Below are 18,001 nucleotides of genomic sequence, written 5' to 3' on the forward strand. Positions count from 1 at the left end.
TACATATACATGCAAGCACCGTTTCCGTATCCGCTCTATACCCAGACCGGATCAGCAATGTAGAATGGAGAGTAATCCCATGAATCCCTGTCTAACTAAGCCTGAATTCACAAGGGGAAAAGCTTTGCGGGGGCCAGTCGATAGGGGGCCCAATGAGACCGCCTATATTCTATAATCATGTTCATCCTTCATCGTAAATAACAATGATAACCAAGGTTTTATTTTAACCTAAAATACTCACCGCGACAAATAACCCTGTATAGAAATACATTTACAGTAAGCGATACACAGTCATCATGGGCCTAGATAGTCATTAAATTCCAGGTTCTTTTCAATAAGTTACTGGATCTTTTTTTGTGGACAGTGTGGATCAGATGTTTACTGCAACATGTAGCATGAAGGCCTTTGTACTGAGACTGATTTCTCAATAACTGCTATCTTAGCTTGCAATAATAAAAATAATAACTCAAGCTCTTGTCACATCAGAATGAAGTCACAACAATTTCTTAATTTCATGGAGGCAGGATGAGGTGAAAAGGATACCTTCACTCTTTAATATGACCAACAGTCTTCAAATAATTCCACATAAACTGATGAGTTGGGCCATTTTATTGTAAGACATAATAGGCAGTTTTAGTAGACAGATTAAACACTAAATTAAACATAAACCCCTTTAAACCCCCAAAACACTAGGATTTGATTGGCGCATTTCTTTGCACTTACATTGCGCGTATACTCTTCCCCCATAACACATTTTGCGGTCATAAATGATTGGTAAAAAACCCTGTAATAATGGAATCTGATCAAAACAGGAATGCATCATTTTCTGAAATATTCAAATCAAATTCCTATTGCTTCCTCCTGCTCTCACGTTCCTCGTTGGCAGTACAGGAATAACACACACTCATAAGTAAGGTTGAGTAAATTCTGCATGATTATTTTCCATGAGCGATCAAGCTCATTTAGTTTTCTTTATTATTTGACACAGTCATGTGTTTTTAAAATTGCTTTCTTAAAGGTTTAATGACATTCACTTTTACACCACATTCAAAGTCTTTGTCCTGGTCCTTCAAAAGTGTACAAAAAGTTTTAAGTGAAAATTCCATTCCAGTGATCAATGGCAGGTGTTTTTCTCTCACATTTCTAAAGCCTTTTCAACTGCAATTAAAAAAGAAATCTTTGCCTGCGGGTGTCGCTGGTGAGGGATTTTGCCTGTCAATCATCGCCTCTGCTCCGCCCCCCCCAAAGGAAAGGATAGGGGAGGGGAGGGGCGAGGAGGAGAGTGGGCGGGATTATTCGACAGTGACCTCACTGTCGAAGGGCCAAGCTCAGATTACTTTTCAGCCTAATTATTCAGAAAACCCCAGACCACAGAAAATCCACTGAATGTTTTAAGTTCAGTTTTTTTGGGTGTAATTGAGGTCATAAAACCCCAAATAAAACATTGAAAATAAAAAAAGTGAAAATGAATGTCATGATACCTTTAAGTACGTATGAGTGTTTTACATGTATGATATAAAAAAGTTATAGATATAAATGTGTAAAACAGTAAACGATTACAAACGTTTTGGTGTCAACAATATGACGTGACACTAATGACAGATGGTTTATTAGTCGCTTTTAACCTGGTGTCCCTATTTTGGGCATGTTAATATAGGTAAACATTTGCAACAGATTTCAGATTTTTATTTTGTCCAAAATAGCTAAAATAGCCGATACAAGATCACAACGTGTAGATTGTTTATTGTTGCTTTTCGCCGTATGACAAGTTATATAGGACTTAAGCGGTGAATTTGTCTCCGCTGACTTCAGGTGTGAGCATCACATCATCCACTCGTCGTGTCTGGCTCTAACAGCATGTTTCCACGCTTCCACAACCTGAGACAAAAGGATGGTGTCTGGGAAGCAGTCTTCAACATCAGCCATCACCTCCACTTGCTTGCGGTCCATGTAACCAGCCATTGTTTCCTTAACACTGAAGACAAAGAAGACAGTGTGTCAGTGAATGAGAGCACTTCATGAGTTTAGTGTTTTATGTAATAATAGAAATAATACAACAGAATTAGAATGGAGAAAAACTGCAGTTCAGTGAAATGAAAACCTTCAACAGCTTTATGATACTGTTACTTTTACCTCCAGGTGGGATTGTAGGTGTCTGTGGCATGTGGACTCCCCAGACTCAGCAGGATGAACTCATGCATCTCCAGCAGCCATGTGTCCACGTTCCCCTTGGACACAAACCCCTTCATCTGCCTCTCCTCTTCATCATTCAATGGCTTCCGGTACTCAGCCGAGTGCCCACAGAATGGCTCCTTTGTTTAGACAGAGAACAGCACGCTAGCAGTTACAGACACATATAGCATTGCCTTTGGGCTCTTATAATTATATAATAATAATAATAATAATAAGGGTAATAATAATAATAATAATAATAATAATAATAACAACTAGAAAAAGTGCTCCTCGGAGCACAAGTCTCCGCCAGGTCAGGTAGGTTATTATGGCCTCCTGGTGGGGCTATAATAGGCCAATGTGAAAAGGGTGCCATTTATTCCTAGGCCGTGCACAGCAATCGGACACTGCATGCATGATTTGAGGCATTTTGTTCTAAAATGTGTTTTGCTAAATTTGACCTGCTGGTGGCGCTATAACAGGCCAATGTTAAAAAGGTGGCATTTGTTCCTCAACGTAGTGCAAATGTGCATTCAAAGTTTCACCGCAATCGGATGCTGCGTTCATGATTTGCTGCATTTTGTTCAAAATGGGCCACTCCTGCAAACAATGTCAATGTTAGCCAATCAGGATGGAATATGAAAAATCAAACAGATCCGTCTTGATCACATGACTATAGAGATCATGTGTACCGATTTGCGTGAAATTTGGATCAAATCTGAAGGCTTAATATCAAAAAATGTGTTTTACATAAGGCGCTATAAAAGGCAAATGTGAAAAATGCAGGGCAAAGGTTTTTCCTTGGCCTCTAAAGAGTGTGCATACAAAGTTTTACAGTGATCGGTGCAGTTATAGGTAAAAACACGAATCGGCCTGTTACAGCGCCACCATGAGGCTGATTTGAACATTTTCAAATGGCATTTCTTCCCCGGCCTAATGGGAATGTGTGTGCAAAATTTCACGGAAATTGCATGCTGTGTTCATGATTTGAGGCATTTTGTTCGAAACAGAGTACTCATGCAAACTTTGAGAGACATTTTTTGCCAATCAGGATGGAATATGAAAAATCTGAAATTAGCCGTTTCTTTTAATGACTATAGAGATACTGTGTACCGATTTGGGGGATCTTTGGCCAAAATCTGTACGAGTACTGTTCAAAAATGTGTTTTGCACAAATCGGCCTCCTGGTGGCGCTATAACAGGCCCATGTGAAAAAATTGGGGCAGAGGTTCTGCTCTGGCATCCAGGGAGTGTGTGTGCACAGTTTCTCTGCGATCAAGCCAACGGTGCCAGAGATTAGCTGTACACAAAATGACAGAATGACGGACGGACGGACGGACACACGGACGGACGGACAGGGGCGAAAACATACTCTCTCGCCATGCCTTTCGGCCTGGCGGAGACAATAATAATAATAATAATCATTATTATTATAGAGCAGTGGCTGTATGTTCTGACCTATTTACACATAAGACAAACATTGTAATACAATACTAAAAGTGAACGTATTTAAACATTACAATGCAATACAGAGTAAAACCATGTAGAAGAACCTTTTGTAATCTAATCTCTTCCAGAGTTAAGGATTTGCATGTATTTCTATCCCAATGTTTAAAATAGAGAGGGGAGTCTATCAAAATGTTTAGGAAACACATGGACTACACATAAATAGGTGACCAGAAAGTTAAAACATAGGGGTTGACTGACTGTTTATGTCTATTGCGACTGCCTGCACAGATGCATACTTACAGGAATGCATAATTTTCTGAAATATTCAAATCAAATTCCTATTGCTTCCCCCTGCTCTCACGTTCCTCATTGGCAGTACAGGAATAACACACAAAGTTGAGTAAATTCTGCATGATTATTATTATTATTATTATTATTATTATTATTATTATTATTATTATTATTATTATTATTACATTAATATTGTTGTTGTTTTCAAGGCTTACCTTATTGAGACGCAGCATCATCTGAGATTTCAAGGAGGATAGAAGTTGCCACAGAGAAATGCAGTGTTTCAGACAACACTTGCCCAGAGCCTGCCGTAATACAAACAGCATATCAACACACTAGATGTGGAAGATCTAATTTCATGCATGTCTTTCTATGGATAGAGGAACACTGAAACCCATGGCAAATGTTTAAGGCTACCGTGAACCTTTTCAGGTTTTATATGGAACAATTTTGTTCTGTCAAAAACAATCACACAGATTCTTTATAAATAATAAAATGCATAAAACCTCTTCACGTACTGACCTTTAGGACATGGGGGTCAATCTGATCTGCCATCTTCAGTAGTTCCCTTAGATAATCGACCAGTAACATCATGTGATCTCCAGCAGTCATGGAAAGGAATCCCAGGACCAGCTCCACAACCTTCAGAGCCTCACACAGTACATCGTAGGATAACCGCGCTCTGGACAGAGTGTTTCTGGTCAGAGAGTTCAGCGACTCCTGGGGAAAACAGGATATCAATATATCAACAATTGGGGGGATGTTTAACAACTGCATGTAAACTCTGACAGTATAGTATAGGTATTCTAGTTCATTATGAAATCCCTTATTTACTTACAGTATATTACTAATTCAGTAGAAAGGTAAAAGTATACAGTAAATGATTATATGAAGAAACAATGTAAACCAGGGTTTCTCAAAGTGGGTGCCATGACACCCTAGGGTTTTCCTGACATTGCCCAGCTGACATAAATGTAAGGTTCTATAAAGTACTCTAGCTCTAGGGTGCCGTGGATGAAAAAGTTATTTACAGGTGTGACCTGAGCCAAAAAAGTTTGACAAACACTGATGTGAACACTTGCCTGAGGCACCTTTTCTTTAACAGCTTTGAAGATGTTGTCATAGTCTCTCTCTTGTCTGTTGAACAGAGTAGGAACTCCCTATAACAAAGCACAGTGGGGTAAGGTTTAGAAAGGACAGATCCACAGATGTCTGTAAATATGTTCAGTACATGCCCTATTTTAGTCCAGAGATCCTAAACCCACTACTTGGGGCCTTAGCATGGCGCAAGGGGCGTTCCCGTTCAAAAGTTGCTATTTTGGGACACCAGCTTTATCCGCAAAACACCTGCACTACCCGTTACATTATGCATGCATGTGTGGTTTGGGCATTACAATAATAAAACCAATCACAGTGCCAGATGCCATTGCCTTTAAGAGAAGACTGCGCAAGCCATTATCCCCAATGCAATCTTTGTGCGCTCTATCCCTCTCTGCCAGTGTTGCCAGGTCTGCTTATTATAAGCCACATTGGGCTTGTTTTTCTGTAAATTAGCTAAATAATGCTAGTTGTGGGTTGCGGTTGTGAGCTTGTAGAACGGCTATTTTCAAATAATGTGCATATAAATATGCACATTGTTTAATAGCCGACATATATAGGTTTGAAGTGCTCATGTGGCCTATATTCGCTTCTTTTGGGCTTGTTTTCATAGACCTGGTTGCTTATTCCTCTCACAAAATATGGCAACACTGCTCGTGTTCCGACATGAACTCTGCTACCGCACTGAGGTGCCGTAACATTGGACACCATACACCCGCAGTTTACTTCATAGGCTCTAGCCTTTGATTGCCATTCAATAAAACCATATTTGATAGACATAAGTATCACCTACAGTACATGTTACTGATTAGAGATAATTTTGTATTATTGTAATCAGTTCATTATTTCCTGCGTAATCGATGAATACAACTGAAGTGTGTAATTTGGAGAGCATTGCATTGCATGCAGCACAAATTGTCTTCTTTGAATAGACTATCATCTTATATAAAGACAATTGACACAAGGAATTGACACTCTCACTTCAGCTGATTATAGGAAAATTTGAATCACAGAGATTTGTTGAGAATTAGTAGAGAGGGAGCCTTTGAATGTTGTGCCATTGTGCGCCCCGGCCGACTCCCGACATGTCCATTGCAGGCGTGCTCGTGGCTCTACCAAACGATTTTGGCACAGCGGGTGGTTTTAGAATCCGCTATGCGCTTTCCCAAACGTGTGTGGGCAAAATAGCAATTTGGGGGTTAAGGCAACAACACGCCCACAGGCACACCTCCAGGCGCAAATAACGGAGTCGGCATAATGAATAGCGGGTATAGCGGCCGCAAGATACCGTTTAGGGACATTGCCAGCTCCCGTATGCGTAATTCACGGGTAGCGGGCAGTAATTCACGGGTAGCGGGTGCGAGTAAAGCAGTGGCAAGAATAGAGCCCGTAGTTCATTCATAAATAGTATAAATCTGTTTTTATATATATATATATATATATATATATATATACCCGCTATTCATTATGCCGACTCCGTTATTTGCGCCTGGAGGTGTGCCTGTGGGCGTGTTGTTGCCTTAACAACAACACATATATATATATATATATATATATATATATATATATATATATATATATATATATATATATATATACACAGAATGTTCACCTATTATGAGTGACATGCCCAGAATAGGGACGGTGTTCATGTAGTGTGTTCATGTAGTTAAGAATGTGTGTGACTCACAGCCCGTGTTATTAAAGGTTTTCCCTGAAGGAAGCGGCTGAGGATCTGTTGCTGGATCTTTAGCAGGTTGTATTCTGTCACGGTCTCTTGGCCGCGCTCCAGGCTGTACTGGCAGTTGGACAGAATGAGAGGCAGCAGGTCTTTCTCCAGCTCGTATCGGATGACGTGCTGCTCCGTCAGGTCTGCCACGGCCACCTTGTAACCACTGGAACATCAGAAGCAAGTCAGGCCTGCAGAATTGAACCCTGTGTCTGCATTGTGAATAACTGAACCTGATCTGACATGTATACCTGCAGTCCTCCTCGGTGTGACGGTCCACAGCGTAGACCAGCTCGTTGTGCAGTGACACCAGGTGGCTGAGCAGAGCGGTGGCACACAGGCCCGCTCCCTGTCGCCTGGGAAGAAGGTACTGAAGGTCACTGGTCAGGTCCAAATCCTTTCCACAAAACTCCTCTGGGATTTTCATCTCACCTACAAGTCAGGGAGGATGCAGTGGTGAGAAACAAATTATAAATTTCAAATGAAATTATATTTAATTCAGCATAACCTACATTTCTGTCAGATAACTCACGAATAGATTGAACCAATATTACAGACCAAATCTATTGAAACAATATTATAGAAAGAGAATATTGTGGATGTAATATTTTATTTTGGCGTTCAAGCTCTGCTACATTTTTCTCCCTGCTCAGCACAATTAAGACAAACATCATTAACCATTAAGAGCAGGGAGATAGATATATAATAACAACCCCCCATGGGGAACAGAACCAATAGCAGAGCCCACTGGTAGTGCTGGGGTGGTGGTGGGAGCAAACGCCGCATGACAACACCATGACACAAAGCGGACGGGACACAGATGTAAGTGCAACTTAAATAACCCGCCCGATTGGACAGCTGACGTACTGTCAGTGTATGACGTACTGTATGGGTCTGCATGATGCTGCAAACAGCCACATAGAATGAGCATGCATGTAACCTCTCGAGTGTACAGTATCTGCCAGAACTGACTCGCAGGCTACGTATAATAAGCTACAATGTTAGGTTCCTAGAAAGAAAAAAAAAGTATATTTTTTATAGTACTAGCTTATTTTTGTTATTGTTTACAGTGAAAAAGATGCACTGTTACAGGGTAATCAATGCCGGTATTGAGAAATAAACCCAGACAGGGTGATTTAGACCCAGACGTGAAGCGAGGGGTCTTCAACACCCTGAAGGGGTTTATTTTTCAATAATGACCGGCTCCCCATTGATTATCCCACTTATGACACGGCTACTTAATAAATACATTGAGCCAAAAGTAACAACAAAATGATTTGATGTATTTTAAATTGATTCCATTGCTTACGGTAATGAAAGTAGTCTGTTCATTTATGCCAGGTGCGTCTAGTGCAACACGATCAGGTCGGAAAACACCGGTAGGAAGTGCTGATCAGTGTTGAACCTTCACTGTTACTGCATTGTCTATTTATCACCTCAAATGTTTTCAAAAACATTATTGAGTGTACTGTTTAGCTATAAATGACATAGTGTGTTTGATATGAGCCAGGTGCTATGAGTCTTTGATTAGACAGTGGTCTGTTGTTGAGTTTGCTGTCATTAGATAAATAACAGACCGATTAATTCAGTGATTGACCAATCAGAATCAAGCATTCAACCAAGCCATGTCATAAATATTAATATTGTATATAAGTATGATATTTATCCGATATTTAGCCACCTATAGCCACCTTCCTTATACCTAGAGCCAAGGAAGGTGTACTTACAGTATATACAATTTTCTTTTGCCAAATTGTGCTCAATACATAACATCTACATAACACCAAGAGTGTGTAAAAAAAGAGGTGAGCAGAGAGTTAAATGATTGACTCACTGCTGGCTACAGACACTCTAAGAAGGTTCCATGTGTTCAGGAAGATATTGATCTGTTTTTCAAACCACGTCTTCATTCCTGGAACAAAACAGTAGTTGATTATATCATCTGGACCATTTTGGATTAGAAGAGGGACACATAAGTGAATTCCAAACATGCCAATTGTTGACAACTCAGCATATAGAAAACTATCCAAAATACAGTATGTACTAGATCAGTGGTACCTGTCTGTCTGCCAATGAATTCTGCAATGGACCCAAGCATCTCATCAGATGCATTTTGGAACTTTCTCACCAGGTGTTTCTGAAGGCTCAGTATGTCTGGAAGGAACTTAATCTGTCGAAATTCTATCTCCTGCAGAAAAAAAAGAAAAAGAAAATGCAAAAGACACATGAGAACCCAGCTTGGGCCGATATTGAATATAATCACATATCCAGCCTTTATTTGACCTTGGTTAGATGAGTGATAATACATTTGTGCTGATTGGTGAGCTGCTGTATAAACCCTGAGGGGTTATATGGCAGCTGGGCAATCAATGCATGCTAAAGCTGTGTATCTTCCCATGGGGTTCAATGGCAGAATAACCAATCAGCACAGCTACAGTGGAAAGGCAGACAGAATTGACACCATGAGTGACCTCTGCTTAACCTACAGCTTCAGCTGTGATTTTGTTACTATTACAACATTCATATATATATTTATATATTCATTTAATTTCTTAAGTACTGTGTTAACTTTTGTTTCTTTTATTTCATACATTATTTTGCATTGATTGCATCGAGATACATTTTTAAATGTATTGAATTGTATTTTGGTAATATTGCATTCATCCATTTTGAATAGCCAAGCCTAATGGCTGAAGATTATATTATATAGGGAGCTAGCCGCTCACCTTCTGCAGGAACGTCCAGAGTAGAGGTAGGTTCTCCTTCTGGTCATGGTGCTCCACTATGTGTTTGAAGTTGAGCAGGGAAAACCTCTCCCTGCAGCTCCACACCGCTGAGCAGTGGAGCTGGGATCCTCGAGGCAGGGAGGTCAGAACGGGGACCTCATGTTCATTGGTCAGGCTCATGAGGAAGTTGGATGAGACACGAGAGTCCATCCTGATAGCGGCGTTGACAGTTCTCAGCACACCATCAAGACCCTGATGATGAACAGAGGCACAAAATATTAACTACAGTATGAAAGCTCTATTATGTTCTGGTATTGGTGTATTTGTTAATGATAATGAACTTTATTCTTTACTTTATTCAAATATTATTCAATAATCTAAACACAAATTAAAACGAACAGAATAACGTAAATATCATTATAATAACAATCAACAATCACAGCCTTTAGCACTGACTGTAAATAAGGACAGGACGAGTTTTAAAAGTTATGTAAAGTGTCAAAGTGCTGTCCCGGGACAGCACTTTGACACTTTACATAACTTACCGCGCATAACGGTAGTATTAAATGGCGTTTTCTTAAATCACATCGCGGGCCAGATTTGACGACGTCGTGGGCCAGAAATGGCCCGTGAAACACCAGTTTGACATCACTGTTTTATAGCATTTGGAGCCCTTGCCGTCTCTCACCCTTAAGCACTTACCAGCTGACGTCACTAAAGTCTGTGAGGCTGCAGGGCTTGAGGGCTTAGTGTAAGTTACAGGTATATGCTCTCGCCTTCTAGTATCTTGTGAGTAGTCTAGCAGCAGAGTTTTTAATTAGTAGTAGTCTATGTAAAGACTTCTTGGGGAAGCTGGTAAATAAGGCATTGCAATAGTCCAGTCGATTAGACACAAAAGCATGTATCAGTTTTTCAGAATCTTGCTGAGATAAAAATGATCGTACCGTGGAAATGTGGCTAAAGTAAAAATAAAAGCTTATTGTTGAATTGTGTATGTATGTTATCCCATCACATGTGGGAATTATAAAGCAGAAATAAAATAAAATAAAATAAAATAAAATAAAATAAAATAAAATAAAATAAAATAAAATAAAATAAAATAAAATAAAATAAAATAAAAACATTTTCCACTCCTATAGAGGATGAAATATACGAATAGATAGAATTTAAAATATATTATGAAAATGCATTTCCATAATTGAAAGTGTATTTTCCCGTATTTGTGAATATTTTGAAATATACTGTGTGTGATATAATTTACTGTATACTCTTTGCTATATGGACATATATATATATATGCTATTATGTGTTTATCAAAGCTAAATTACCAAGACAATCATGCTGAAATATCCATATGCAAAGGATGAAGACAATACGATTACCCTCAGCTGTGGTGTCATGATGTCTGTTGCAACGATTGTCTCCCAGGCATCTCTGGATTCTTTGGTCAACAGATGGGGATCAAAGCCAGCAGGCCCTAAACAAAGTCAAACAGGAAAGATTTGGTGAAATACAACACTTTGTGTTCTGTTAAAAACTACTTACTTACCATGGAAAAAGATCATTCTCATGTGAAAATGTGGTTTTAAGTAACAGAATTCAGCAAAATAACTTGTTTGTGATTGATATTGAGAGAATTGACTCCCTTTTCACTGACTTGTATTGTGTAAATGGTGGTGATATGTTAACAAAAACAAAAACATTGGATGGCAAACTTTCTTAACCCATTAAGACCTGACCTTTTTTCCTAAATCCTAACCCTTAAAAAAGATTTGCACAAATGTTCACAATTTTTCAAAAATAGCAGATCTACAAGCTCATAGCGCGGCAGTGCCGCGCTATGAGCTTGTAGATCTGCTATTTTTGAATAGCCAAAGTAATCGTAAAATGACACACAGATGCGTTCCCGGCCTTAAGGGTTAATGCTCTGTAAGTAGACTTGCCCTGGTGCCATATTTGGGCATGTCATTATAGGGAAATCCTTCAAAATTAAATGTTTTTCAATATGTTTCAAAAATATGTAATCTACAAAGGTACAATGCATAGCATTGCGATGCATTGTGAGCTTGTAGATCAGCTATTTGTGGTTAAGCAACTGAGCACCTGACAGGGAATGGTTCTGGAAAACTGTTCAATTAACATTATGAGAGTGGAAAAGAGCTCGATTGTGTTGCTGTACATTGATTGGTGCGTGTTCTAGATTCTAGAAGGGACTTGATCATCCAGTGTCGGACAGTGGTGACCGTGTCATCAGTGCCTTTCCCCAAGGCTTGGGCCAACTGCTCCATGTCCTTCAGAAGGTGTTGTTGGAGAAACAAGCAAGGATCCGGGACAGGAGGCTGAATCACCTGCTGTATCAACTGAAGCGGCATAATAATATGACATACGGTTAACAGGTTAACATGGCTAAAAGTTACATTCATTTATAGGTGGATATTGTATACAATAGGTCAATCTTGAAAGAAAAAACTAAGAGAAACTAAATGAACCAAAGTGCAGTATTCCATATCTTTATAATATTATGGTTTTATCCTGTAATAAGATGTATTTTTTGGTCAACCCTTTGGTTGCACAAGACCACCAACACACCTGACATTACGGTACTCAATTTGCACCAGACTAACACCATTGCACAAAAGCCCAACAACTAATTAGTCGACATGAGTTCAGCCCAATATTTGTTAATTGGCAGATTTATTGTGTTCATAATACTAATAATATTTTCAAAGACCAATTGCATATCCTGAATCCAGCCTCTTTTATTTGAGAACTTACAGCGGTTAACGTGTGAGAGACCTTTCCTGTGTAGTGCACACATATTTTACTGTTGTCTATTTTGTCAAATTGTCTATTTTTTCAAATTATGTACAGTATATGTCATTTTGGAACAAGAATCCTTTGCGTACCTGTGGATTCTCTGATGCTCCCAGCAGCATGGCTAAATGAGTCAACAGCCTGACCAAGGTGAAGGGGGTGAGGGACATGTTTTTAGTGTCCAGGGTGACTGCATTGTTCCTCTTCTGTGGGTCACCCAGGATGTGGCCTGGCTTTGTATCATCCACCCTGACAGAACACATGGTGAGGTCAAATCACACAGTAAAATACTCAGTGTTGAGAGTTAGGAGAGAGTAGGGCTCTATTTTCGCCTGTGCCTTAGCCGTTGGCATAACCCGCTACCCGTGAATTACGCACAAGGGAGCTGGCACTGTCCCTAAACGGTACCTTGCGGCCGCACTATTCATTATGCCGCCTCCGTTATTCGCGCCTGGAAGTGTGCTAATTGCTATATTGCCCCCACATGTTTGGGAAAGCGCATAGCGGATTCAAAAACCACCCGCTATGCCAAATTAGTTTGGTAGAGCACGCCTGCAATGGGCATGTCGAGAGTCGGCAACAAGTGTTGCAGGTCAAGATTTTATTTGAAAATAGCAGATCTACAAGCATGCGACGCATTGTGAGCTTGTAGATCTGCTATTTTCAAATAGCTGATGTATATGTTTAAATTGCTCATGTGGTACATGTTCGCTTCTTTTGGGCTTGTTTTCCTAGGCCTGGTTGCTAGTTCCAAGGCACTCGCCGCTCTTCAATGGGCAGAGAGGGAGAGCGTGTAAGATTGCATTGGGGATAATGTCTTCTCTTAAAGGCAATGGCATCTGGCACGGTGATTGATTTATTATTGTAACGCCCAAACACACCAATGCGTAGTGTAACGGGTAGCACAGGTGTTCTAGAGATAAGGCTGGTGTACGAAAATAGCAACTTTTGCACGGGAACACACCCTTGCGCAATGCTAAATCGCCAAATAGTGGATTTAGCCACTCTTGGCTAAAATAGGACCCCCTTGGTGTCTCCGACACACAAGCACATTGCCGTGGCTCAAACCTGGGACCTTCTCTTACCCATTCAGCTATCTGCCAAATGTACTGTAAGTGACATCAGAATAGAAATAGCCAACTTTTAAAGTGTTGTAAGTCAATGCCCTAATGCCAGCTAGATGCCTTAAAGGAGAATACCACTAATTTTCAACATTGAACTATGTCATTTAATATACCTTCAATCTGTTGTGTGGATATAAGAACCCCTCCCACTGCCCTTCTTTGTTGCCTAGACTAGAACTGGAGAATTAATTGTTGGGGTCATTTGATCAGCCAGAATCCTTGCCCAAAGTTGGAGTCTTACATCATAGTGGATATGTCATGGACGACTAGATGACTGACATCACATGCTGGCCACATGAAGTCTGAGATCCACATTAGAGCCACATTGTTCCCATGTGCACAAAGACACAACGAACAAACAAACCAACCAACCAAGTGGAGAGCAACGAACCAAGCCAAACTCTTTAGTGCAAATGTACTTGAACTACCATCACTGTGGTTATAATAACTTACTGCTGTTCCTGTGTGCGTTTGAATCCATCCACAGGTTTGTGACTCACTCCTCCAACCGAAAGCCCACAATCCGGACATTTCCCTATCTCTGTGGGCATGCCGCACTGCAGTGAAACACACCAATCACCTTTCATCAGTATACAAGAACTTCTCTTCTTTCACCTATTGGCTTCATAACCTTTTTTGAGATGTGCTCTGGGTTTAATCTCTGTTCTCAGTAAGGCACTGACTTTGATATTCTATCACTGCTTGATGTGGATAATGAAGAAACTGAAGCTCATTCTACTTTAGCAGCATAAGAGCATCACCTGATTCTTTTTACACTTTTCGCACTTTTACATTTGCTCACCATGCTTATGTCACCTAGTCTCTTTAGGTAAGTATAATTCAACTTACCTCACCAACAATACATGGGTGGTTGTTTGGGCACACTGTGGGAAAACAAAATCAAAGCATGGAAAATTTGCAGAGGTTAGCATTAGTACAGAACACACACTCAAATCAATGTACTTTTCAAAGCCAAAACAATATTTTCCGGTGTATATATAACACTTACTATACCAGGTGACCTTTCTACCCTTATCCAGCGTTATACTCCTCCGGGCTACAGCCAGCATGTCAACAGGCATTGTGGGTATAAAGGACCTCTGTAATACAGTAGGTTGAGAGGAAAACAATTAATTTGTATTTATCCATATGGCAAAATAAGATGCTGCAGGAGTAAATACAATTAGAATAACATAAGAACTAAGAAGATTACTTCTAAAACCAGACCAACAACTCAATATGTGACAAAATGTAATGTTTCTTTGTTATAGCCAGTTGACTTTTTTCCAGTACTGATCAATCAACATTACTTTTCTGAAAGGGACATTTAGAATGAAACCACTTCAACTGACATCTAATATTACGAATACAGCATGACATTAGTATGGTTAAATGACTATGAAAAGTGTACCACAGTGTTGCTATGCCTGAAGGACTACATAAAAAGACTTCATAATAATATAATCAACTTGATTTATATAGCATTTATCAAAAGGTTGATCATAATTAGCATTATTATTGTTTACCAGCATGTTGTTAGTGGACAAGCCAAGCTGCTGGACTGGTCCCAGTAAGCCATCAGTCCCAGTGAGGAGCACAGCGGCCAGGTGGACTGTCAGTTCAATGACAACCTGTTCTTTAACCCTCTGATCAGCACGGACGGTCAAGGGTCCCAGCCTGTTGTGTACCAAAGCTGCTGCAAAGGTTCTGACTTGTCCACAAGACAAGAAACTGGAGCCCTGGATGAGTTCTTCAAATGCTTCACATTGCTGATGTAAGATAAGATAATAGTTAAATAACTCAGGTTCAGCAAACACACTCTTTGCAGAAGTTATTGTAATATTTAAAGTTCATTTAGACACTTCAGCTCAGAAATAACCAGACCATTAATTAACCATTTACCATTTATTAACCATAACCATATTAACCACATATTATATGCAATGATATTGCATTCAAGTTTGGCGGTGTGACTCTGCTTGTGTGATATTAAAGATTCCCTGTGCAAACATGTCACATATCTTCAATCACAAACCCCCCAGAGCAGAGCATAAATACAGTTTTACATAAACATTGAACCTTCAATTCATAATTAAACTACCACATATCGTAGTACAATCCATAGAACCACAGTACAATACACAGAATCATAAAATAATCCATAGAACCACAGTACAATACACAGAATCAACCTATAACAATATGAACTAAATGCCACAGGGAGGAGGCCGGGGAGGTGGAGGGAATTTGAAAACCTACAGCTGTACAACCTGCAATGACAGCTAAGCATTTAGAATGAACAGAGAGCAGAAGCTGCTTAAATGACCCGCCAGCGTTGCACTGTGGGTATGAGGGCGTGAGTGAATTGGCTTGTAGCGAATGAGAATGACAAGTGTTGAACATACTGACTTAAAGGAGAACGACTGTATTAGCTTGTTAGCGAATGGGGGGGGGGGGGTCCGGGGAGTGTGAATGTAGTATATAAACATTCTGCCTTCCGTGTCTACATGAACTATCGTTGCACTGAATTCCTGTTTATTATTGTAGGCCTATATAATAAGTGTCATGAAGCATCAGGGGATTAATTCACACGTTGTGATGCATTGTGAGCTTGGAGATCCATTGCTAGCTTTTGGGAATTTAGACCCACTTGAAACCTCTCCCTCAGCAGCGGAGCTATTGTCAGCTGTTCGGACTCCTAACTCCACTTCAGCTGGATTTCTGTTCGGACGAAACTCCTAACACCCATTCTTGAGAATTGGGTTGGGACAAATCATGTCCTACTAAAACATTTCAAATTAGTTAGCTACACTTTGATTTATCTCTTATCATTAAAATATGTATACCACTTAAGTAGTATGTTTCCACATTGTTCTTACCACAGGGGTAGGATGAAGGTTGGTGTTGGCAGATCTGTACAGAGCCGTCACCTCTCTGAAAAGAGCCAGGAGGATATATAGAGTCCGTTTTCTTGGAGGTGCAGTTAATTTCTGAAACAAACAAGCAATCATTAGCAGAACTTTGAATGCTGTCCAAGTGCCTTTTTTCATTGGACAAATGCAGAACATTTTGCATTTGATAATGGTGTTTATATGGGTGATCATTGTGTTGAAGAAGTCATTCCAGCCTTGAAAAAATAGTCATTGCATAGTTGCATACAGTAGGGCGCTAGATAAAAGCAATACCTCACATGCTGCTTCTATTTCATCAGCACTGCCGCCCCTCATTGTGTCTCGTATGACCCTGTATTGTTCTCCATACACAAGGTACTGGTCTATCTGGCATCCATCTGTATTCTGTTACACCAAAAGTGGAGAAATACTTGTGATTGTAAGCATTCCAGTAGGGGTGTGCCGATATATCGTCCCGCGATATATCGAGATACGTTTTTTTTTTACAATAATAATAATGCAAAACAGAAGTATTTGTTTGCATTTGCTCCCCCCCCCCCCATATATTTTCATAATAAAAAAGTGCCATGTATCGCATCGTATCGATGTCGTGAGCCCAATATCGTATCGTATCGTTTCATGAAATTAGTGTATCGGCACACCCCTACATTCCAGGTTTATATGGCTCATAGGCTAGTCTCATAGGCTAGTCTCAGGCACTCAGCCAAACAATCTTTCAAATAGCACTTAAAAATTATCTTTTTTTTTCATTAAGCATCACTGGATTTTTGTGACTGCACAACGATCAAGTTACTTTAATTGTTGTAGGAAAATATCCTTTTAAATATGTAAATCAAATAATAGGTCCTTGATAGACAAAATTACACCACTAGTCTGTGACATCAGAATCTATGATGTCTAAAAAAAACATCATGTTTTTTTTTGTTTTATCTTCACCTTGTATGCCTGCTGATGGACCTCAACAGGGAAGAGCCAGCGGAACTGTGGTTCCTTCACCATCGCTTGGACCACCTCGACCCCCCACTGGCTGCTGAGCTTACGGATGAGGTAGACTCTGTACCAGTCATTCCCACTCCGTTCACATAAGCCCTCAACAGCATCCAGGAACTCCTTAACCGTATCTTGGACATTTGCATCTGTCACAAAAACACAGTCTGATAGTAGAGCACACACATCCAACTTTTACAACCCTAGTCTTTGCTGAAATGTACGTTGCTAGCAAGTAAAACAAACCTTTCACAGGGAATTAAAATGACAGTCATGGATCATAACAATGCAGTTGTACTTTCCAAATAATAGATATCTAATTTTGGATTACAACTTGCACCGCAAATGAATACTTCTCCATGGAGAAGTGAACCTCACATATCTCATATATTTAATATTCCAATAAAGCCTTGCTTCAGCTCTCACCAGAGGGGAAGATTCTGATCTTCTCAGAGGCCATGCTAAGGGACAGACGGATTCTGGCGATGTCTTGCAGGTGTTCGATGGACACCTCTGCAGGGGACTGGGTGATGGAGTTCAGGACGTTGTTTAAGAATGCTGTTTCTTCATGGAAGTATGCCTGCTGTTCCTCAACTCTGGTGGATTCTTGGGGCATACTGTCCCACAGGGAGTCCTGGGGTCAGGAGGTTGTGAAAGTTTTAGTTATATCTGTAGAGCACTCTTTAAAGATATAGATTT

At 40.0% G+C, this 18,001-nt stretch overlaps 1 protein-coding gene across 1 annotated transcript in view; it reads right to left on the bottom strand.

Moving 5' to 3' along the window:
* Window positions 1-1,489: 1,489 nt before the first annotated feature.
* The window catches only part of LOC308103837 (E3 ubiquitin-protein ligase rnf213-alpha-like), a gene marked incomplete at its 5' end in the record, with an annotated part of 58,103 nt that continues 41,591 nt past the window's right edge, over window positions 1,490-18,001 (bottom strand). The window contains 21 exon segments of the mRNA XM_080454016.1: window positions 1,490-1,975; window positions 2,134-2,312; window positions 4,128-4,217; window positions 4,435-4,632; window positions 4,977-5,072; window positions 6,701-6,905; window positions 6,991-7,171; window positions 8,574-8,651; window positions 8,798-8,927; window positions 9,466-9,717; window positions 10,848-10,942; window positions 11,645-11,825; window positions 12,372-12,528; window positions 13,857-13,960; window positions 14,253-14,287; window positions 14,413-14,503; window positions 14,930-15,172; window positions 16,283-16,393; window positions 16,589-16,699; window positions 17,252-17,451; window positions 17,729-17,936. Coding sequence (XP_080310142.1) covers window positions 1,822-1,975; window positions 2,134-2,312; window positions 4,128-4,217; window positions 4,435-4,632; window positions 4,977-5,072; window positions 6,701-6,905; window positions 6,991-7,171; window positions 8,574-8,651; window positions 8,798-8,927; window positions 9,466-9,717; window positions 10,848-10,942; window positions 11,645-11,825; window positions 12,372-12,528; window positions 13,857-13,960; window positions 14,253-14,287; window positions 14,413-14,503; window positions 14,930-15,172; window positions 16,283-16,393; window positions 16,589-16,699; window positions 17,252-17,451; window positions 17,729-17,936 — 3,099 coding nt within the window. The 3' untranslated portion in view covers window positions 1,490-1,821.

The sequence above is a fragment of the Gymnoscopelus braueri genome (genome assembly GCF_963280865.1).
Source record: "Gymnoscopelus braueri genome assembly, chromosome: 16".
NCBI classification, from domain to species: domain Eukaryota; kingdom Metazoa; phylum Chordata; class Actinopteri; order Myctophiformes; family Myctophidae; genus Gymnoscopelus; species Gymnoscopelus braueri.